Raw genomic sequence first — 24,901 nt, 5'->3', positions numbered from 1 at the left:
TCAATGATTACCCAGATAGCATCCAATTCGTCTGCCGTCTTGGGTAATTTGGTTATGAAGTCTACAGTAATCCTTTCCCATTTCCACTCAGGTATCACTGGTTGTTGTAATAATCCCGAGGGCTTTTGATATTCCACTTTCACCTTGGCGCAAGTGAGACACTTTCCCACGTAAGTGGCGATCTCTGCCTTCATATTTGGCCACCAATAGTGTTGCTTGATGTCCAGGTACATTTTATCGGAACCGGGATGGACTGAGAATCGTGTCATATGAGCCTCGTTCATGATTATTTCTCTGAATCCCCCGAGTTTAGGGACCCAGATCCTATTCATGAAATAATGAGCTCCGTCCTCCATAGTTTCCAAGTTCTTATCCACGCATTGATTCACCCGCGACATTCTCCGGCTTTAACGCGTCCAATTAGGCTTCCTTGATTTGTGCAGTTAAGTGGGATTGAATGGTTATGGATAGGGTTTTCACACGGCGACCTGAGTATTCTTTTCTGCTCAGGGCATCGGCTACCACGTTAGCCTTGCCTGGATGGTACTTGATCTCGCACTCGTAATCATCTAGCAGCTCAACCCATCTTCGTTGCCTCATGTTTAATTCTTTCTGATTCAGAATGTGTTGGAGGCTTTTGTGATCTGTGAAGATGGTGCACTTTGTACCATAGAGGTAGTGCCTCCAAATCTTCAAGGCGAAGACCACAGCTCCCAGCTCGAGATCATGCATGGTGTAATTTACTTCATGTGTCTTTAGTTGCCTTGATGTGTAAGCTATCACCTTTCCACGTTGCATGAGGACACAACCTAAACCTTGATTTGAGCATCGCAGTAGGCTACGAAGTCCTCTGTTCCCTCCGATAAGGATAGAGCAGGTGCACTGCATAGGGCTTGTTTCAAGGTTTGGAAGGAGGCTTCTTGCTTTTCCGTCCAATTGAAAGGTACGCTCTTCTGTGTCAATGTGGTGAGGGGTTTGCTTATCTTGGAAAAATTGTGAATAAACCTTCGGTAATAGCCAGCAAGATCCAAGAATTGTCGGATTTCTGTTGGAGTTCTCGTAATCGCCCAGCCTTCAATGGCCTTGATCTTGGAAGCATCTACATGAATTCCTTCTTTGCCAACTACATGACCTAAAAAGTTCACACTGCGGAGCCAGAACTCGCATTTGGAGAGCTTCGCATACAATTTCTCAGCTCTTAGGGTTTCTAATATTTTTCGGAGGTGTTGACCATGCTCTTCCTTGCTCCCGGAGTAGATGAGAATATCGTCGATAAAGACAATCAAAAAATTGTCAAGGAATGGGCGGCAAACTCGGTTCATGAGGTCTATAAATGCAGCGGGGGCATTTTTTAGACCGAAGGGCATCACAACGAATTCGTAATGATCGTAACGAGTTCGAAAGGCGGTTTTTGGGATGTCCTCTTCTCGGACTCGAAGTTGATAATAACCGGATCTCAGATCTATTTTAGAGAAGTAACTGGCTCCTTGAAGGTGGTCAAATAGATCATCAATTCGTGGAAGTGGGTAACGATTTTTATGGTGAGTTTATTCAATTCTTTGTAGTCAATGCACATCCTGAAGGATCCGTCCTTTTTCTTGACAAACAAGACCGGAGCTCCCCAGGGTGAGAAGCTTGGTCGGATGAATCCTTTGTTCATCAACTCGCTTAGCTGGCTTGACAATTCCTGCATTTCAGCAGGAGCCAACTAATAGGGCAATTTGGCAATTGGAGTGGCTCCTGGTACATGGTCGATTCGAAATTCGACTTGCCTTTCTGGGGGTATTCCCGGAATATCTTCTGGAAATACATCCGGGAAGTCGCATGCCAATGGAATGTCTTTAATTTCTACTTCTTCTTTGGTCTTAACCAAAACATGAGCGAGGAATGCGTGATTTTTCTTATGTAGGCACTTGTGTGCCTTGATGCACGAGATAAGACGAAGATTTGCGCCGGGTTTATCGCCATAGATTATTAGGGTTTCGTGATTGGGAAGATGAAGGCGAACGGCCTTCTCGTGCCACAAAATATCAGCATGGTGGGGGCTCAACCAATCCATGCCGATTATTACATCAAAACTCCTAATGTTTATTGGCATCAAATTTATTTGGAAATAGTGATTGTTCAGTGTTAATGTGCACCCTACATAGACATCATTGGTTGTTTCAGTTTTTCCATTAGCCATTTCCACCGTGAAGGCTTCGTTGAGCTTCTGGGGTTGTTGATTCAGTAAGTGTTTAAACTTGTTACTAACGAAGCTTCGCTCCGCCCCACTATCGAATAAGATGCATGCGTATGTGTTATTAAGTAGACACGTACCAGTGACAACTGTTGGGTCATGAACTGCTTCACCTTGACCCAATGCCAGTACCCTTCCTGATGTTCCCGCCCCCTGATTGTTATCTTTGGGGCAATTGATCCTGAAGTGACCTGTTCCTCCGTACCCATAGCATGTGTGACTTGCCCCAACATTGTTGTTGTTGTTGTTGTTGTTGTTGTTGTTGTCGTTGTTGTTGTTGTTGTTGTTGTTGTTGCGATTGTTGTTGTTGTTGTTTGGCTGCTGATTCTGTTGTGGATAGGTTCTACAGTACCTTGCAGTGTGACCCTTTCGGTTGAAACCAGTGCAGTGTATCTCCCTTCATTCTCCGTGATGATGGAAATTGCACTTGTTACACTTGGGTAGGGCCCCTGAGTATTGTTTGGGAGCATTTGGTGTTGATGAGGCTGGAGCATGTGGTGTTCTGGTAGCTTGAGTAGCAGCATGAATTGCTACTATTTGTTATTTCTTTGGTGATCCCTGGTTTTGTTGCCCCTTCCGTTTGTTGTTCTTGCCTTCCTTGTCTTCACCTTCCTTCTTAACTTCAGCTTCCCCTGCTTTGACACCCTTCTTGTTTCCATGATCGTATAACTTCTTAGGCAGCCTTTTAGCGCAGTCATATGTCTCAGGGTTTGCTGCAATTACGTTTCCCTGAATTGGGGAAGTCAATCCCTAGATGAATCTCTCGATCTTTTTCCCTTCAGACGTGATCATTCCCGAGCATAAGAGTGACACCTCACCAAACCTTGAGATGTACGCATCGATGTCAGAATTCTGAACCGTGAGGTTCCACAGTTCTTGTTCCATCTTCTGGATTTCTCCCCTGGGACAATATTTGGCCATGAGCATCTCTTTAAGCTCCTCCCATGGCATAGCATTCGCCACCGGGAGTGTCATGGCCTCTACGTGACCATTCCACCAAGAGAGTGCTTGATCAACGAACGTGTATGCCGCAAACTTGACCTTGCACACTTCCGGAAACCCGCAGATTTCAAACACTTATTCCACTTTCTCTATCTATCTTTTCAGGGTTATCACGCATCTCGTTCCGTTGAAGGTTCGAGGCTTGGCGTTGGTGAAGTCTTTGTAGGTGCGGGTTCTTTTGGTTCCATGGTTTGTTCCCTGATTGGTGCTTCCGGTTCCCTGCCCGTTACCTTCACCGTTGTTTCCGTTGCGAATTTGCGCTAGTGTTGCAGTGACCGCATCTGACACTGTCGCTTGGAATGCGACTGACTTTATTTCAGGTGGTGTCGGTGCCATGTTGTTTCCGCGGTTCGGTCTCTGAGGCATCTTTCTGTAGTGGAATGGAAAGATGTTGAGTGCATATCGTATTCCGAGTTTAGAATTTCACATACTCGGTGAATCGATTTGTGCATGTAAGTGATTCCATATATTAACATAAAATATTGAAATAAAACACATAGCAGATAACAACATCACTATAAAGCAAAGACCATTCCCATTAATAATAATTGTTTTTAATACATGAAAATTTGCCTAACAAGGCACACAGTGCATGGGGAATATATGATCCGATAACATGACGACCTCATGAGTAGTGTAATCATTTAAACATAAGGTCGATAGTACATAGAGTGGTACATATATGGGAAACATAATACTTAGTAAAAGCTACAACTGTTCCTAATCGTGATGAAATGTGTCGGGGTAGTATCAGATGCCAAAGTGTCGTGCCACAACGGTAGCCATTTCGGTCATCTCTCTGATCACCTCGTCTCGCTCGTGCTCTGCCTGCACAGCCCGGGCCTCCACTGCCAATAGTTGTTGCCTAAGAATGGCAACATCCTATTCCATAGGTCGAGTCCTCTCAATGGGGTTTCTTGATCGTACGGAGTGGTCCTGACTCACCTCTGTGGTAGGTGGTTTGCTGGGGACTTCATCAGTGTTCTTTTCTTCCACCATGACCTCATCGGTCGCGTCAAAATCGTAGTTCGTCTCCATGTACTCGTCAGGTCCAATACCGGGGGCTGCCTCCTGTCCCCCAACGGGGTCTTCCTCGATCTCTCTGTGGGCCACTAGGGCCTGATAGTACTGGATGCCCTGATGTGCTCCGTCCATAGTGACTACGCGAGGGGTGAGGGACGTATAAGAATAGCATATAGTAATTCAAAATTCTCCTATAGTATTTTAATATCGTTTCAAGTTTGAGTTCCTTAGAGTTCTTGGATACGAGGTAAGCTTCTAGATCCATTTCCTTCCATGATTACTCCCAAACACATGTTAGTCATATTTTGAATAAATATAGTTGATCAGGCTATATTTATCCCCAATATGATTACATAACTGCCCGAGTTTAACCACAACGTTCAATTTCCTCCAGAAACCTTTTAGTGTTAAATTTTTAATGCACACCTGGGTATCATTTTATTCAAGTATGATTAGATATGCCAGTTCACTATAAACAATGCTCTGATATCAATCTGTCACACCCCCGAACCAGACGGTGGAAACGTCCAGGGGCTTGCACGTGACTTCATCTTGAAATATCATCACAATGAATATATATGAAACATAACATCATCATCACCATGCATAAAATATTACAACTGCCATTGTTTACATCCATTACAATATTTTAAATTACATGTCCAAAACATTCAATGTCGGATGTTTAACAGTACACAAAACAAAATCCCATATTCTTCTTGATTCTTCCGCTTAACGAGTCCCTGAGAATACAAGTTATTTTGAAAATGGTCAAAGATAACAATGTTGGTGAGTTCATAAGTGTATTTGGATGAAAATTTTGTATCGTTAGTAAAACACCAGAAAATGCGATATTTTCTGCAGAAGAGTTTGAAAGTGATGTATCAAATCAAGTATTAATGCATGTGTGGTTTCCATTATAGAAAATATATATACGAGTAAGTAACTCGGAAAATCCTGTATGTTTAATTTGTAAGTAAGAGGTAGTATATAAATGTATTTTCCCCAGAAAATCTGATATTTTCTGTTTAGAAAAGTAGTGTGGTCTTAAAACCCTAAGACCATGTATGAGTGTGTGTATGTTTTGTATTCGTCACGAGTGTATTAGTACGCTGAAATGTTCTGATAGTATTGATCTCTATGTGAGTCGTTACAACCATGCTTGATAATGACTAATTCGCCTGTCTTGGCATCTATCGGACGCCAGTTTGTCGAAGGTAAGGTTTGTCATCCTAGACTGGCCTAGTTTAGCTGTAGCGAACAGCTCAGGTGTGGGGTGTCACCCGGTATAGATCTATACACAAACTCCCGCTCTCCCTCCAGGAGACTCTGGTTATAACTACAGGCTACGATCATACACTCTAAGGTGTCAACCGACAAGTCTCAATAGATCCTTAACTTGTTCACGAGCAATGTATTACACGAATATTGTTTACGCTGTATAATGTTTTACGTGTATATTTTATGTTTGAGAAATCTCTCGATTAAGTATGAGCATGTATGAAATCCCATAGACATGATGGAAGACCACCAGGACCCAATAATGTAAAGTTTAGGTCCAATTAACGTGTATATGGGCCATTAAGGCCCAATAGACATGTAATGTATAGTTTAGATCCAATTAACGTGTATATGGGCCATTAAGGGCCAATAGACATGTAATGTATAGTTTAGATCCAATTAACGTGTATATGGGTCATTAAGGCCCAATAGACATGTAATGTATAGTTTAGATCCAATTAACGTGTATATGGGCCATTAAGGCCCAATAGACATGTAATGTATAGTTTAGATCCAATTAACGTGTATATGGGCCATTAACGCCCACTAGACATGTAATGTATAGTTTAGATCCAATTAACGTGTATATGGGCCATTAAGGCCCAACAGACATGCAATGTATAGTTTAGATCCAATTAACGTGTATATGGGCAATTAAGGCGCAATAGACATGTAATGTATAATTTAGATCCAATTAACGTGTATATGGGTCATTAAGGCCTAATAAACATGTACATGGACCAATAAGGCCCAATAACATGAGAATTTACACCTTTACTCCATTTGCATGAAAATTTACGTTTTTAGTCCAAGTGAATAAAAATAAATGTTTTCGGCTCAATAATAAAAAATGTTTTACATTTTCAGCCCCTTTTTAGATAAAATGACATTTTCGACCCATTTTTGATAAAAATGACATTTTTGACCCATTTTTGATAAAAATGACATTTTCGACCCATTTTTTATAAAAATGACATTTTCGGCCCATTTTTTATAAAAATGACATTTTCGGCCCAAAATTTGTATAAATAACATTTTAGGCCCAAATTTGAATAAAGTCTCATTTCCAACCCATAAAAACCGTAAATTACATTTGTGACTCAATTTTGTATAAAATGACATTTTAGTCCATAAAAAGCACAATTTTAACATTTTGGGCCTAATAAACCGTGAAGGCCCAGATTATGGCCCATTATGTGATAAATTACACTTTTGGCCCCTTTGACATTAAGGATAACATAAAAACTCATTTTTGTATGAAAGTGACACTTTTAGCCCTTATAAAACCGTGAGTGTCAAAAAAAATCTCATATTTTTGTATATTTGTTCAAAAATGGCACTCTTTCAAGATTTTGTTTAACTTCTTACGAATCTTCACATGTTTAACTCATCTAACTTCATAGTATGTTGTTTGAAGTGTTTTAGTTTACAAATATCACGACTTTTGGTTGGAATTTTCGAGATCTATAGTGTTTCATCAAATAATCACAACTTAAACCAAGAAAAACACACATAACATGCACAAATACATAGATCTAACACATAGTGACCTGTATTCTCCTCGAAACCTTATAAAACCGAAAACAAGGGGGTATGAACTCACCTTGCTTTGTTGTTTTCGGTTTGAAGAAGAAATGGAAGAGGATGATGTGATTCTCGGCCCTAGCAAGCTCCTTGAGAAGTTTTTGGACTTCGATGGGTTCTAAGAAGCAAGATCACGAAATAGGATGAGTTAAGAAGAGATTTTTGAAGTAATCAAGAAACTAAACCATAGATCCAAGTATGAACTTACCAAAGATGATGATCTTAGTGAAAAACTTCTTTAAAATGCCCACAATCTCGAAAATGTTTAGAGGAGGATGAAAGGTTATTGAGAGAGTTTGAAAGAAAGAAATGGAGGTGGTGTTGTGGGGTGCTTCGGCTGAGAGGAGAAGAAGGGGGGAGGAGAGAGAATTGAGGTGATGTTTGCATGGATACCCTCCATGCAAACATGAGGTGTCACTGAAAGATAATTCCTCGATTTCCCTTTTTTTGTCTAATAAGCATATTGGGCCGAGAATGGGCTAGAAGGAATGAATATGAATTAGTTTGGGCCCATTCTTGGCTTTGCTCGAGTTTTATGAAGTCCCATAAAAAATTTCGGCCCATTGGGCTTTTCTTAAGGTTCTCGGCCCAATGAAGCCCAATAGAAAGGGTCTAAGGCCCATTAGGGTAAATGGAATCATTTTTAGGCCCACATGGCCCAAATTTTTAAGTTGTATGAAATTGGGTCCAGTTAGAACCCAATTAGGGTTTCTAGGCCCATAATAGTCGAATTGAGTGCTTATTGGTCCCTTAGGCCCAATAAGAAAATCCTAGTCCATACTAAACTTGAACCGTGATTTTTAAGGTTTTCAACTCATGATTGACTATTTTAAATGTTTTGTATAGAGTCTTGGAGCTTTACTGAAGAATGTTGATTAATTTTGTTGTCATTGAATAAGCATAGTGCATAGTGTCAAATTAGAGTTACAGGTATCACAATAGATGATGTTTTCATGACAATAGAATTTCCTAGCTAAAATGCTAGTTGTGACAGAAGGTGACCTGGAGGATTTGGGATGATTCTTGAGGAAAGTATGGATAGGTGTGGAAGGTTGTATTGCACCCGTACTACTAAAAGCATAGGTTTCGTACTCGACTCGAGGAGAGTCATGAAGAGTCTAGGAAGCTTGTTGGATAAGGATTCCTAGTTATGTTCTGATCATTTTCAGAGTTGTTTCTAGAATGGTGATGAGCACTAAAGAAGGGGGTTCAGGTTCTTTTTTAGGCTCAGGTGTAGGTGTTGAGCCGATTGATGAGCATCTGGACGTAATTTGTATTGAGGTTATGGCTATCAATGGAGCTCCCACCCTTTCTGAAACGTCCCAAAAATAAGACCCAAAATTTTCATTTTTAATTTAATAAAGTCATTATTCCAAAAACATCAAGAAAGCAAACGAAATAAAACAAGTGTATCAATCATCATATCAAATCAGAGTAAATCACAAAACGCGGAACGAGGTGGTGTGTGCTCTGCAATCATCCTGAGCCCTTCCCTTTGGAACTGGAAGTATCAAAAACATAAACCGAAAACTGTAAGCACAAAGCTTAGTGAGTTCCCTAAGATACCACATACAATACATATTAAGCACATAATGGGCCCCGCCTGAAGACTATAACAGGCCCCAACCTAAGTCACATAACGCCCCCCCCCCCCACCCCCGCCCCAAATAGTATAACGGGCCCCGCCCAAACTCACATAACGGGCCCCACCTAAAGGAATATAATGGTCCCCGCCCTAACTCACATAACGGGCCCCGCCCATATACAAATCATATAAGCTCAACTTATCATAGCATACAAAATAACTATTGGGCCCCGCCCCGCAAGCATTCAAGCACATACATATAAGAGTCACACAAACATCTAGTATTCTACATAACCATTCATGGGCCGACATTGGTGCCTTCGACCCGCTAACTATAGTGAGGAAACTCACCTCTAACTGCTGAATCACACTGAAAGATCTCTGGCTACTAGTCCGACAACCAAATATCATCCAATTAATAATTGGATTCCAATCCATAACTATTAGTCCATAATTAGGGTAAAAAGACCATTCTACCCTTTACCTAGTTTGGTCCAAGACTAAGGCCCAAACTTACAATCGAAAAGGCCCAATCCTAATTAGCCACTCAAGGCCCAAATCATGGCCCAATTACCAAAATAATCATACAATGCCCAAACATGGCCTAATTTTCCAAATTGGGCCCAAATTCCTTCCTTGAGCCTTAATCCAATGTCCAACATATTCCCATCCCCAAAACACAAAAAATTTAGATGGCCCAACAAGCCCTAAACATCTAAGCCAAAAGAGTAGCCCAAACCGAACACCCAAGTTGCGAAGCCCAACTGGTTGAGTATGCGAGGCGTACTCAGCTTATACGCTAAGTGTACTCACTTTAGGGCTTGTGCGCAGCGCGTACGAGCTTGTACGCCTAACATACTCACCCATTCAGCTAAATCTCATTTCCAACTCCTAATCCATAAAGACTTTACTCCAAAACCTAGATCTGACTTCCTTGAGCTGATTTATAACGTAAAGTGGCTAACTTTACGTGCATGTATGGCTTAATGAAGCTCTTAAAGCTGAAAAGGAATTAATAGGTGAGTTAATACATGCATGTCGCCATAAAACCCATAAAGCTTGCACATTTATGCTTAAGAACCCCATAACATGCTCAGATATAAAAGGACAAGCCCCACAAATGTGTTAAGTCATCAACCAACCCAAAAGTGGACCAAAATCATAAAAAAACCAAGACATAAAGATATCTAAGCATTCAAAATCGAAGGTATGAACTTGATACCTCAAAAGGCTTGCAAAATGAGTGATGATTCTGGATCTCTAAGCTTCCCACCATGCTATGCACCTTCAACCCTCTTCAATCTCTTCAAAATGAGCAAAACAACCACCTACTTCTTCTCAGGAGCTTAAAAACACAACAATGGAGGCTAAAGGTCGATTTTAGGGTTTAATAGGTGTGGAGGTCGGTAAAGAGGCCAAATCTAGGGATTTAAGGACTTTATATAGGGTGCAACACCCTAAAATTACGGTTTTCAAGTCTGCCTATTACTCCATGTGTAATCCTACTACACCCGCGATCCAGCTCCACCATAGTACGCTAAGCGTACCATGTGGTACGCCCTGCATACTGGCTTCTCAGCTCGTACGCTAAGTGTACCATGTGGTACGCTCCGTATACTACTCCAGGGACCAAAATGCAATAATTAGTTATAAAAGGGCTAAAAGCAACATACACCAAATCCAAGTTTTACAATTCTACCCCACTTGAATCAGACTTCTTCCTCGAAGTCCACGACCCTAAATAACTCCGGATAACGTTCCTTCATCTCATCTTCGGGCTCCCATGTCCACTCTGAACCCTTGTAGTGCTGCCATTGCGCCTTCACCAACTCGAAAACCTTGTTCTTCAAGGTTTTCTTCTATCAATCCAGAATCGCCACCGGTCTCTCAATATAATTCAGGCGGTCATCCACCTGAATATCCTCCAATGCTACCACTGTGGAATCATCCACTATGAATCTGAATAACCTCATCTGGAAGATCCAAGCAATAATCAACCCCACCCACCCGAGCCAAAACCCTGAAAGGACCAATATACCTGGGGTCCAACTTGCCCCGCTTCCTAAAGAAGATGACACCTTTCCAAGGTGACACCTTCAGCAGAACCATATCTCCCATGTGGAACATTAAATCTTACCATCGGCTGTCGGCATAACTATTCTACTGACTCTGAGCTATCTGGAGCCTACTCCAAACCCTCTGAATCATCTCAGTGGTCTTGGGTACCACCTCGGCACTCCTCATAACCCGCTAACCAACCGCTCCTTGTTGGCGACTGAGACTGTGGCATATATCATTGCCAAGTTCCGTAAGAGTGCCTTGTTGGTTTTTCAGTATGCGGCGGACGAGGAGATGTTGAAGGTAAGGTATCATGATAGACTAAGGGATGATATCATGGAGTTTGTGAGTTTGCCAGCGTGCGAGACCCTAAATGTTGTGATTGCTAGAGCCCGAGAGCGTCAGATTGATTTGGAGCACCTCAGGAAGAGGAAGCTAGAGCGGACTCAGATTTTAGCGGGCCAGGTGAAGAGGCCAAAGACTCAGGATTCACGTTTGGGAGGCCATCAGGGACGGGACTGATTTCTATGTATGGGAGGACCCATGAGGAAGGATGTCGGGAGACGGTGGAGGATGTTTTAGATGTGGTCAGATGGGCCATTTTAGTAGGGACTGCCCCTTTGGGTCGGTTCCAATGTGTTTTCTCTACAGCCAAGTGGGCCACAAGAAGGCTGATTGTTCGATGTTGAGGGGTGGAGCAGTGAGTACACCTACTCCAGTTACTTTGAGGATCTCTGGCAGAAGTGAGGGTAAGGCATGAGCCCCAGCAGCGAGGTGCCGAGCATTGCAGTGTCAGTTAGGGAAGGTCAGAGTTTCATCAGATGCTATCGCGAGTATGTTATCTTTTGCTTTCTTCTTGATTATTATAAATATTTATATTGCCTTGGAATCTTGTTTTGTTACAAGTTCTCTATCATTTCCTAGTTTGTATCATCAATAATTGTTATATGCCATTTTTTCATGCCAAGAGTTATTAGTGGGTCATATCTTGCTGAGCGGGGTTCAGGTTGTTCGGTTGTTGTTCTGGTTCTTTGATGGGTCAAATCAGGGGTATCGTTTGGAAGGCCTATGGGCAGATTAGCTGGATCAGTTCATCAATAAAGTTAAAGTTCATTCGTGTTAGCGTTTGTTCAGTTAGTATTACGAGTCATCTGTACAAGGACCTTTGAGTCAGATCACTACCGTTACTTAGGAAAGAGCGGTAGCAAGAAGATGGTAATGGCGGTCAGTGCACCGCCTTTCGAGTTTCTGTATGGTCATAGATGTCGTACCCCAGTTTTTCGGGGGGAGGTGGCTCACAGAGTCATGGGGAGGACTGAGGTAGTCCTCCAGACCATAGATCGCATCTAGCAGATCAGGCAGAGATTGAAGACAGCTCAGAGTCGGTAGAAGAGCTATGTCGACCGGCGTCAGTCATAGTTGGAGTTTTAGGTCGGCGATATGGTGCTACAGAAGGTATCACCCTAGAAGGGTGTGGTACACTTAAGGAAGAGGGGAAATTGGGTTCCCGGTATATTCGACTTTTCCGTGTGATCGACAGGGTAGGCAGGGTGGTCTACCAGGGGAAATTGGGTTCCCGGTATATTGGACTTTTCTATGTTTTGCAGTTGAGGAAGTGCGTGTTGGACGAAAAGGCATTAGTCCCTTTGGATGATATTCAGCTCGATGAGCTCCTGAATTATATTGAGAGGCCGATAGCGGTAGTGGAGAGAAAGATGAAGGACCTACGCAACAAGGATATACCTTTGGTAAAGGTTCAATGGCAACATCGGAGAGGCTCTGAGTGGACCTTGGATCCCAAGTCTAAGATGCGGGAGGATTAGCCGGAGTTGTTCATAGCAACAGACTTCGAGTACGAAGTCTAGTTCAATTGGGGCAGAATTGTAACATCCTGATGACGAGGTAATTTAAATTTTAACCCTATGTATGAAGAAATATTGCATTTTCGCCCATGTCCATGAGAAAGATTACAAAATGGCTCATAGTGGCATTTTGGTAATTTTGGACGAAGATTAGTACGCTTAGCATATGCTTCGTACGCAAGGTATACATGCAAGAGCTTAGTATGTTGGCGGTACATCGCATACGCAGGGCGTACGTGAGAGGGATTCAAACCCTAAATTCAGGGTTTGGACCCTATTTAAACATCTTTATGGCCTTTTAACCTTCACCCTCATTAGCCTCCACCTAAAAATTGTCCCTCTAGCTAACCCTAAGTGTGAAGAGTGCACCTTGAGCTCATTTGTGTGTTTTGGTGGTGTTCTTGAAGAAGAAGAAAGTGGTAGAAGGATATTGGTGCTTGGAAGAAGTTTGGATATGGGATTCTCACTTTGCTAGCAACCTTTAGGAGGTAAAAAGCTCCTAGCATGATTATCTTCTCTTATAGATCTAGATATTCCTTCATATAGGGTATTTTTGGTCCCAACCTTTGTGATTCTTTAGCATGTCATGCTCTTGACAAAATAAGTCATCCTTTCAGACCCAATGAGGGGTCTTGAGTCATAAAAATGAGATCTTGATGCTTAGTTCTCCCCCATGCATGCTCTAGAATGTATTTAGATGTTAAGAAGTTGGGATTGTTTGTATTAAGCACTTAATGGCCATGCAAAGTCATAAAGTTGGAAACTTTATGACTCACAGTGGTATTTTCGCGTTGGATCTGCATTTGGACGTAAAGAGTCGAGGTATTAAGCTCTTAAGTGGTTAAGAAGGAAGCATGTGCGTACCCTGGGCATACCAAATGGTACGATGCACGTATGCAGGTTGCGCCCCGATGCCTCGGACCACGAGTACGCCCCGCATACATCCAAAGTACCCCCTACATACGAGCCATGAGTTAACTCGGGTAAGTTGACTCGGTTGGGTTGACTAGGTAGATTTTTTTGATTTTGACCGGTTTTGACCAATGGTATTTTAGGAAAATTATTATTTATTTAGAAGGAAATGTTTGGATGATTATGAGTCGGGTAGAGCCGGTCGTCAGAGCTAGGATTCTTTCAGACTGTACTCGGACTGAGAGGTGAGTTTTCCTCACTATATCTATAGGTCGAAGGCACAAATGTCGACCCACTAGATTATTTATCCTGGTTAGGATAATGTTATGCTAGTTTGTAGTTGTTTAGTATATACGTATGATTATCTGTATTTTTTTTGCTCTATGTTTATGTTTATCTATTTCATATTTCGACAAACTGTGTTTGGTTGTGGCGGTCCTGCTTTGTGCTATAGGCCAAGACACTCGGGGACGACCGGATAGGATTTAGGCCCTACGAGGCGGTACAGTCAGGTCGGTGGTCCGTAGAGCGGTCTGGATAGGCAGTAGGTCCTGCGAGGTGGTCCAGTCATGTTGAAGGCTCGTATAGGGGTCCAGATAGGTTGTAGGCCTTGCGAGGTGGTCCAGTCAGGATGGCTGCTCATATTTGTATGCTTGTTTGTTATATGGTGTGTTGGTACTTTGGGTGAAACTCACTAAGCTTTGGCTTACAGTTTTAGTTTATGGTTTCAGGTACTTCTGAGAATTGTGGGAAAGCAAAGGCATGATCGTGCACATCATCCTATTTTTACATGATTGGTTTAATTGGGACACTCTCATATTATGTTATTTTGAAAGCAATGACTATTTTGTAAATAATGATGGTTCCTGGTCGGTATTAAATTTTTTAAATTCCTTTGATTTTTGGAGTGTTACACCTTGGAGCAAGATACATATGTATAGATCTCTACGGTTTTGACACCCCACCTGCAGTTGCTAGCTACAACCATGACAGTTGCGTCGAAGCGGGTGATTACTATCTACAGTCATTCTACGACATCCAATGAAGCATTTTAGGGTGTACTTCAATTACATAGCTCGGTTATAGGAGTCACTATAAACATTAACTGGATCTCTCTCCCTCTCTCTACAAACCATGGACTTGGTTTCTCTCTCTACAAAACATTTTAAGTATGGATTTACTTATGGTTTCTCTCACTACAAAATATTTTGAAGTGTGGTTTTACTTACAAGTAAAAATACTTTTTAGACATTTTTAATGTATGATTACTGCACTAGCAGAAAACCTATAACTCTGACAAACCTTGTGTTGACCCTCAATGCTACATGTACACTTACGAAATCACTAAACAAGCATTCCAGACGACGAAATAGTCACGGATTTCAGGCGACCTAGTTTTCCAGTTTTTGTTATATTTGCCTACCTGTTTAAGGCGATTCATGTACTATATTATCATCCGTAAGAACCTTGTATTGAAACTTCAAGAGGAAATACAACTACTACTTGTTTATTCTTGTACTTGTACTATATATTCAGTTTACCTGTGATCCGTGAACTAAGTCGCACAGCCCGACATGTTTCGCCAGCTCGACCGGGGGTATGAGAACTTATAATAGCAACACATTTTTATTATTAGCCTGAAACACTAACATATTTTCTTTTTACCCATCACATCGGGTACTTATATTTTTAAACCGAGTAACAACAAAGACCGAAAAATAGTTATAGAAATAGTAAACCAAAACAACATCAATATACCTCTAAATAACCACCACTAATTAAATATGTCCAAAGACAAAATCGGGAAAAAAATAACCACCACTAAGCCACCTATACACAAAGGGCTTCTGGAGTACTTGCATCGAGCGCCATTCGTGGTTGGCATGGCAGGGTGGTGAGAATATGAACACCACCCTGTATCATTGTCGTGGATTGTAGTGATAAAGTGGTGTGGTGGATCGTTGTCATCACCACAAATAAGCACACCTAATCATATTCTTTCTCTTTATATCTCTTTCTACCTCTCTTTACCTCTCTAGATTGTAAATACTTAAAAAATATTTGTTTTACATAAATATTCAAAAAAAAAGAGGGTTATAGTGATGTGGAGTCACAATTATACCAACTTAATATTGTTGTGTGAATTGATGCGGTGATAGTGATGTGACACCCACCACATTTATGATTGACGTAGGAATTTATGGAGTAATGGCCCCAAGTTTTTTTCCACTCAACATATACTTGTATTTGCTAGGGGTAAGCATGGTCAAATAAAACAAATAGTAAGGAGGGAGAATTTAAGCTACAACGTCTTGAATAATTCAGCATCCCTAATCTCAATTTCCTGACGATTCTTTCTCCTTCCTTTTCATTATCGTATTGTCTTTCCCCTCCCCATTACGCCTCACCAAACAACCATCAGATCGGCGAAGCAGGAATGTTGCTCGAATGCACACATCTCGTACTCTTATATCGTTCCCGTTTTTGTATCCTCAACTGATTATATCATGTCTTTCTGAATTTGTTAATCTTATGATTTTTCCGGGATTTAGTTATGGTTTATGAATGAATGTTGTTTTAATTTCTAGAAAAGTAACTGCGATGAAATGCCCTAAAAGTGTTTGAATTTTTTAATCTTATCATTTTTTCGAGATTTTTTCGAGATTTTTTCATTCATGATTCATAGAAAGTGCGGTGATTTTTGGAGCGCTCTAAAAGTTTTTGATGAAATGCAAAGATAAATATGGTGGTATTGATTGTTCAACATGTCATGGCAGTCTCAGATTGTATTCATTGTTAATGATGGAATTTTTATTGAATGTTTATCGATGGTGCATCTCATCTCCATTGTTCTACTGATTTACCGATTTATGCATTTTTTACTTTGATATTTTTCCAACAGAATGCATACGGTAACTGAATCTTGAATTCCAATTCTATCGGAATGGAATCACGAATTCCAGTTCTGTTGGAAAGGAATATGGATATTTTCTCAATGATTTATGCATGTTCTACAATTCTTGGTTATTGGTTTTGGTGCAATTCACAAGTCCGCATATTTTTCCAAAGGATTTTAGTTTTTTATTTTTCATTTGTTAAAGCATTATTGGATTCTAAACTACAACTAGATTTGTTTTCACCGAAGTTGATGCTTGAAGAACGGACCACAAAATTGAAAGTGATTCTTAGCAACATTATTCTTTTAGAATGTATTAGTGTCTTTGTTAGATTTTGATGTTTTTTTTCCCGATTTGAAAGTTTTTTTAGTTTTATTCTTCAACAATAAATGTAATTCTTAGCAATTGTGACCCGTATTCTATAAGAATTAATGTAATTTTTGTTTTTATTCTTCAATTGATGGTTCAAGAATATTTTTATTTTTGAATAAATTCATAAACATATTCTGTCAGAATGTCCAAATTAAAAGAATTATAATTCGTAAAATCGGATTTTTAAAATTAATAGAATCTATGATCCCTTAAAATATGCAATTTTTCTTTTTTAAATATATATTAATTGACTAAAATACCCTTGTAATTAAATTAGATGGTATTTTTCAATTATATTTAATTCAATAATATGTATTAATCACTTTCTTAAAATAAGTAAAATAATTGGCCAATAATAATTCCTACATCCATACAATAATTAGTTAGAATACAATAATGTCTCTAAACTAATTCAACACATACATACATACATACATACATACATACATACATACATACATACATACATATATATATATATATATATATATATATATATATATATGTATGTATGTATGTATGTATGTATGTATGTATGTATGTATGTGTTGAATTAGTTTGGAGACATTGAGTATAGAGAGCTAACACGCTAACCGAATAAATCATTTGATGTTTTTGTTATTAACTAACGTAAGATATTTATATTAGTCGTTGTATCTTAATACAAAAAAACTAATATTTATTTAACATTTTTCTACACTAAGTCGAAATCAAGTAGTGGTCCGTGTGGAATAATAATTCAGAAAGTTTATTTTTACGCATTTTTTTTATTAATGCACGTTTATTAGTTAGGCTGAATAATTCAAGCCATGTTGGCATGAGAGTCCGAGTAAGTAGACGTAGTGGTTAGTTTCCTGATTTTCAGCATTGTTTTTCCCTTTAAAAACGTAGGCAAGATGTACGTTGAAATTAATTCTCTCACTCATTGAAATACAGAGCAAAACATTTTGCCTCACAGTTTCTCTTTTATTTTACGTTTGTAATTGTCAGTGTTTGCTTGTTGAAGTGTGATTCAAGTTTAAGAAAAACCATCACTTGGTATCAGAGCGAATCTGGTGCATGCCAAAATACCAAGCTCGAGAAGAGATGGCGATTGGTATCAGTGGCAACGGCAACGGTGACAAACACAGGCATATCACTCTCCACTATCCGATGTTAACGAGAAGTAACTACGGAGCTTGGGCATTAAAAATGAAAGTCTTCATGCAAGCTCATGGTGTATGGGATGCAGTGGAGCCACGCACATCGAATACGGTGGTGGAGACAAAGAAAGACAAGATGGCATTGGCGGCCATCTATCAAGGAATCCCTGAGGATCTCCTAATGTCACTAGCGGAGAAGAAGACTGCCAAGGATGCATGGGATGCATTAAAAACGATGTATATGGGGGCAGACAGAGTGAAAACCGCCAAAATTCAGACGCTGAAGACTGAATTTGAAGCTCTAAATATGAAGGAGACAGATGTTGTCGATGATTTCGCAATGAAGGTGAGCCTCATAGTCAGTTCGATATGAGCCTTGGGTGAAATTACTCAGGGTCGTCCCATCTAAATATCTACAATTGGCCTCAAATTTGGAACAATTCGGAAACTTAGAAGAGATGAATGTGGAAGAAGTGATCGGGAGATTAAAGGCTCACGAGGAACGAATGAAAGGTCATGGCGAAACTGAAGATCGAAAGCTCCTTCTTACGCAGCAAGAATGGACTGAAAGAAATAAAAAGAAAGGAGAAGGAGATTCCAAGTCTAAATCAAATCGAGGCGGATTCAATAATAATCGAGGCAGAGGAAGAGGATGAGGAAGGAATGGCGGAGGAAGAGGTGGTCGTGGCAGAGGTGGGTCACACTACCAAAAGGATGGAGGTCGTGGGTCGTTAAACAATCAAGATAAAAGCTTGGTGCAGTGCTATAATTGTCAGAAATTCGGCCACTATGCAGCGCAGTGTACGAATCCAAGGCGTGAAAGAAGTTTCGAAAACAATTTGATTCGAGAAGACAATGACAACGAACCAGCACTGTTACTCGTGTCATTCGATAATGAAGAAGTTTTCCTGAAGAAAATGTATCCCCAGAAATCAGAAAGAAGGAAGATGAAGTGAAACGATCTAGCATGTGGTATCTTAACACCGGGGCCAACAATCATATGACCGGTGACAAGGATAAATTCCGAGAATTGAATGAGTCAGTTCAGGGATACGTGAAGTTCGGAAATGAAGCTCGTGTTAGAATTGAAGGAAAAGGCTCGATTGTCTTTGAGTGCAAGAATGGAGATCTTCGAAAGCTTGATGAGGTATATTATATTCCTGAATTGTGCAATAATATAATAAGTTTGGGTCAGTTAGCAGAAGGAGGTGACGAAATCAAGATCAAAGATCCTTTCCTATGGGTCTATGATACAAAGGGGAATTTGCTTATGAAGGTTAGAAGGTCACCAAATCGACTCTATAAGGTGGAGCTGGAAGAAATAAGGTCAATGTGTTTGGGTGTACAGATCGGTGATCCAACTTGGTTATGGCATGTGAGAATGGGCCATATCAACTTCAACTCGATGAAGAATATGGCTGAAAAGAAACTGATTGAAGGTGTACCAAGGTTGAACATTCCTTCACAGCCATGTGAAGGATGTTTGGTGGGAAAACAGACGAGAAATCCTTTTCCAGCTCAAACGAATTACAGGGCGAAGAGAAGGTTGGAATTGATCCATGGCGACCTATGTGGACCAGTGTCACCACCCACACCTTCAGGTAATCGTTATTTCATGCTGCTTGTGGATGATTATAGCAGAGTAATGTGGGTATATTTGCTGAAATCGAAAGACGAGGCTTTCCAAACTTTTAAGAATTTCAGGAAGTTGGTTGAGAATGAAACAGGGGAAAAGCTCAAAACTTTCAGAACGGATCGAGGTGGTGAATTCTTGAGCAACCAATTCACCACGTATTGCAATGAAAGAGGGCTACATAGACATTACACCTCTCCATACTCCCCACAACAGAACGGAGTAGTGGAGAGAAGAAATTGTACTGTATTGGAGATGGTACGATGTAATCTGAAGACAATGGAGATGCCAGATGTTCTGTGGGGTGAGGCAGTTAGTCACTCTGTTTATGTGTTAAACAGAGCCCATACAAAAGCTCTAAAAGACACAACCCCGTATGAGAGGTGGACGGGAAGAAAACCAAGCGTTGAACACTTGAGAGTGTTTGGTTGTGTCGCTCACATGAAAGTTGCTAAGGTTCATTTGAAAAAGCTCGACGAAAGGAGTATGAAACTGGTTCATCTTGGAGTAGAAAAGGGGTCAAAAGCGTATCGGTTGTTAGACCCAGAAACCGGAAAAATGTATGTTAGTAGGGATGTTGTGTTTGAAGAAAGACAGAAGTGGACATGGGAAACCGGTGCTAAGGTGAAAGAGGTGACGGGGATGACGTTCACCGTCGAAGGATTCAACCTCGACGATGATTTCCACGACGAAGATGGTGAATGGGTGCCAGATACACCCGATCAAGACGGTGGGCTAATGTCAAATGAAAATTGGGTCGGATCCCCTCAGCCAAATACGAATCAAACCGACCCGAGTCCACAGCAAACACCCATTAACACTCCATCAGGTTCGCCTAATTCACCAAGAACCCCAAATCCACCATCACCGGCGACATCAACGAGTACCGCCTCAAGCTCTACAGGCGGTGGAGCGCCAAAGCGTTTTCGCTTACTCGAAGACTTGTACAACGAAACAGAAGAGATGGAAGAAATCAACGAATTGATGATGATTCGGAATGATGACGAGCCAACCACGTACAAGGAAGCTAGTAAAAGAAGAGTTTGAGTTGATGCCATGAACGTCGAATTGGCATCAATCGAGAAGAATAAAACATGGAATCTCGTTGATCTCCCACCGAATCGCAAGGCTATCGGGTTAAAATGGGTCTACAGAGTGAAACGAGACCCAGATGGCAAAGTAATCAAGCACAAAGCAAGAGTCATGGCAAAGGGTTACGTTCAGAAACAGGGCATAGACTATGACGAAGTCTTTGCCCCGGTGGCCAGGATTGAAACAATTCGAGTGATCTTGGCGCTGGCAGGATCAAAAGGGTGGAAAGTGCATCACCTCGACGTGAAATCAGCATTCATAAATGGAAATTTGGAAGAAGAGGTATATGTCTCCCAGCCTGAAGGGTATGAAAGGAAGAATGAAGCAAACAAGGTCTACAAACTCTCGAAAGCCCTGTACGGCCTGAAGCGGCCTGAAGCAAGCACCAAGGGCATGGAATGCTTGCTTAGACAAGTATCTGAAGAGTTTGGGATTTACAAGATGCGCTCAAGAATACTTTGTCTACACAAAGAAAGAAGAAGGTAATATTCTGATCATTGGAGTTTATGTTGACGATCTAATAGTGACAGGGGGATCTCACAAGAGTATTCAAGCTTTCAAGGCTGATATGAAAGCGAAATTTGAGATGAGCGATCTTGGATTTCTAAGTTACTACTTAGGAATTGAGGTGAATCAGAAGCAAGACTGCATAACCCTGAAACAAGAAGCTTATGCCAGAAGCATTTTAAAGAAAACTCGAATGCTTGACTGCAATCCCACGAAGACACCAATGGAACATAAGCTGAAGCTGACAAAAGAAGGAGAAGGAGAACTCGTAAATCCCACAGAATACCGAAGTATCGTTGGTGATTTAAGGTACTTAACGCATACTCGTCCCGATATTACTTTTGCAGTGGGGTTAGTGAGTAGATTCATGGAGAAACCCATAGAACAACACTTACAGGTGGTTAAAGGCATTGTGAGGTATGTAAAAGGGACACTTGATCATGGGTTAAGTTACAGAAGGAAAGAAGGTGAAGTCACAATTACAGGATACTCAGACAGTGATTTAGCAAATGATGTGGTGGACAGAAAAAGCACAGGTGGAATGGCCTTCTATGTGAATGAGAACTTGGTTACATGGGCATCCCAGAAACAAAAGGTAGTTGCACTGTCATCTTGTGAAGCAGAATTCATAGCTGCAACAATGTCAGCATGCCAAGGGATTTGGTTAAGGAGACTTGTGACAGAATTAACAAAACAGAGGGTGCCACCTGACACTCTGTTTGTGGATAATCAGTCAGCGTTGAATTTGATGAGGAACCCAGTATTTCATGGTCGCAACAAACATATAGACATACGTTACCATTTCATCAGAGATTGTGTTGAAAGTGGGGAGATCACAGTTAGCTATGTATGCAGCAACAAGCAAAAGGCTGATGTATTGACTAAGGCAATGGCGAAGACAAAGCATGGAGAAATGAAGACCTTGATCGGAGTTAATCAGGTTTAAAAAAATTTCTGAATTAAGGGGGATAATGTGGAATAATAATTCAGAAAGTTTATTTTTACGCATTTTTTTTATTAATGCACGTTTATTAGTTAGGCTGAATATATCAAGCCATGTTGGCATGAGAGTCCGAGTCAGTAGACGTAGTGGTTAGTTTCCTGATTTTCAGCATTGTTTTTCCCTTTAAAAACGTAGGCAAGATGTACGTTGAAATTAATTCTCTCACTCATTGAAATACAGAGCAAAACATTTTGCCTCACAGTTTCTCTTCTTTTTTACGTTTGTAATTGTCATTGTTTGCTTGTTGAAGTGTGATTCAGGTTTGAGAAAAACCATCAGTCCGGGACCTCGGAGAACCCCCAAATCCTCCCCTGCTCTAGAAGGCCTAAAAGAGTATGTGGGAATATTTAGGATCTTGAATTTCCACTACTCCTGACTCGTGAGATAACCACCACTATCCAAAGTGTATCTAATCGTAACATGTGATTGTTATTAACAAAAATGAAACCCAACCAATTGACAGGTTTCAGTTTTCAAACATATAAAAGCAATTCATGACTTTGTCGATGATTAATAAGTAGGAATCATGCACTGATGCACAACCAAACGGCACATATATTTTTAGATGTCTTGAAGATAACTAACAAACTCTTTGTCCTTATGAAGAATGGCCATTTCTTCTTCTGGCAGATGCACATGTGCTGTAATACCATCTCCGGATGGAGTATCCATCAAAATGATAGTATTCTCGTCCACATTTGGAATTCTTAATAGAACTTCTTGTGGCTTGCCCCACCCAAAATCCACTTCATAAAATGGAACCCTACACACGCTTGAACTATAATAAATATCACCCTTTAAGGTGGAGAATGTGTTTAGCAACTTTTCAACTACTTCTTGCTCATCTCTCATTCCTTCAAGACCCATTTTTGCCTTCCTTACCTCAGAAATCACCTCACTCAACCTGATTTCACCAAATTCCTCCATCTTTGCTATCGCTAACGTGAATAAGTTTCCTGCTGCTGTTTCAGGATAGTTTTCAACAAACTTGTTCCTCATGTTCGTAGCTACAGACAAGTTTGATGGTTTCAAAGAATCTGACTTTGTTGCTGCTGCACTCACTGCGTGTTTAAATATTAAAGACGTCAACACTTCAACTCGAGAAGGGTTCGTTGGAGCTTTTCCGGTGGCAGCAACCTTCTTCTTCAGCTCATTTAGTTTTGAATTAGGAAACACAAATATCCTTGTAGCATACTTTACTTTATCCAAGTCCTTAATAATGAACTTAGGCAACCTAACGCTATTACTTGTGGAGGATGAGGTGAAAGATGGATTTACTGGTGGCTGACAACGTGTAACAGTAGCCCAATGGTTGATGAAGTTGGCAAAGGTGGCTCCATCAGCAAGCTTGTGCGACATGGACACAGCCACTGCTGCTCCACCACCAGCAAAATGGTTCAGCTGGACATCGAGCAACTTAGGGCAAGAAGCACGAAGAGTACAGCTGAGACCATAAGGAAAGAGTTGGTCTAGGGTTTCGTTTTGCTCCTTCTTGTGAATGAAGTCGTCGATGGGGCTATAATTAAAAGCTTCAAGGAATTCTACCCCTTCGTCGTTGCAGTTGATGTAAGGTAAAAAAGGGGTTGGAATTCTACCGGCGAAGGGGTAATACTGTGTTAAGCACTGTGATAAGGATTGCTTTAAGACGTTGGTGTCAACAGTTTTGTAGTTCCGGTAGAACAGAACAAATGGCGTGTGCATGTCAGGAGAAAACTGATCAAGAAACGAAAGATTATGAGTTTTCAGGTGCGGAGGTGTTGGGGAAGATGGTCTAATGGTTTCCTGAGATATGATTGTGTGAAGTTGCCTAATTTTTGCAAATGTTTGGAGCTTTTGCTTGATTTTGTTCATTATGGACAAGATTGCAAGTAGTATGCCGAATGCTGATGTAAACATTTATACCACACTGAAGTTGGATTTTAATAATTTTAAACTTTGGCAAGCTGTTTTGTGTTAACTGATAAATAAAAGAAGAAGCGCACAAGGATTTAATTGATTAATATAACTTGTGATGATAGAAGAAATAAGAGTAAATTACACGGATAGTCCCTATGTGTTAGAGTAGTTTTATGGTTGGTCCGTAACAACATTATATCATATCATATGGTCCCTGTGGTTTGGTTATATTGCGATCTTAGTACCTGGCAGTTCTAAAACGATTGCATTGCCCTTATGTATTTACTTTTTAATTAATTTTTTTTTTGTTATTATTTAAAAGTTAAAAGAAAAGTAATATGTCCCACAGCGTAAAGAAAATGTCCATTTCTTTCATTTGTCATATCCAGCCACCACCACTAGAGATGCACACAAAATCCGGTTTCACTATTCAAAACCGGATCCAATCCGAAACTGGATTGGGTCAAAACCGGTTTCACTATTTAAAACCGGATCCAATCCGAAACTGAATTGGGTCAAAACCGGTTTTGACCAAACCGGATCGGATCGGATTTAAAACCGGATTCTCAATCGGATTGTAATCCTATATTCCAAATCGGATTTGATACCGGATCGTAAACCGGATTCGCTAAAAACGGGGTCCAAATCCGCCCCAAAATCCGCTTAAAACCCATTAAAATCGGTTTAAACGGGTATCAAATCGAATTAGAATCGGATTCTGATTTTGGTTGGAACCGGATCGGATTTTGACCGGATCCGGATCGGATTTTTGATGACGTAAGCAAAACCGGATCGGATTCGGGTTTTGTGCCT

General features: G+C 40.6%; 1 protein-coding gene across 1 annotated transcript; it reads right to left on the bottom strand.

Annotated features, from left to right (window-relative positions):
* Nucleotides 1-22,753: 22,753 nt before the first annotated feature.
* LOC145164893 (akuammiline synthase 1-like) lies at nucleotides 22,754-24,043 on the bottom strand. Its single transcript, XM_079083551.1, has one exon. The coding sequence runs from the start codon at nucleotides 24,041-24,043 to the stop codon at nucleotides 22,754-22,756; it is 1,290 nt and encodes a 429-aa protein (XP_078939677.1).
* Nucleotides 24,044-24,901: the final 858 nt, after the last annotated feature.

This window comes from Lactuca virosa, chromosome 3 (genome assembly GCF_052849685.1).
Source record: "Lactuca virosa cultivar CGN04683 chromosome 3, Lactuca_virosa_CGN04683_v6, whole genome shotgun sequence".
Lineage (NCBI taxonomy): Eukaryota > Viridiplantae > Streptophyta > Magnoliopsida > Asterales > Asteraceae > Lactuca > Lactuca virosa.
Note: the sequence above shows the minus strand (reverse complement) of the source record. Positions and strands in the feature narration are given on the sequence as shown.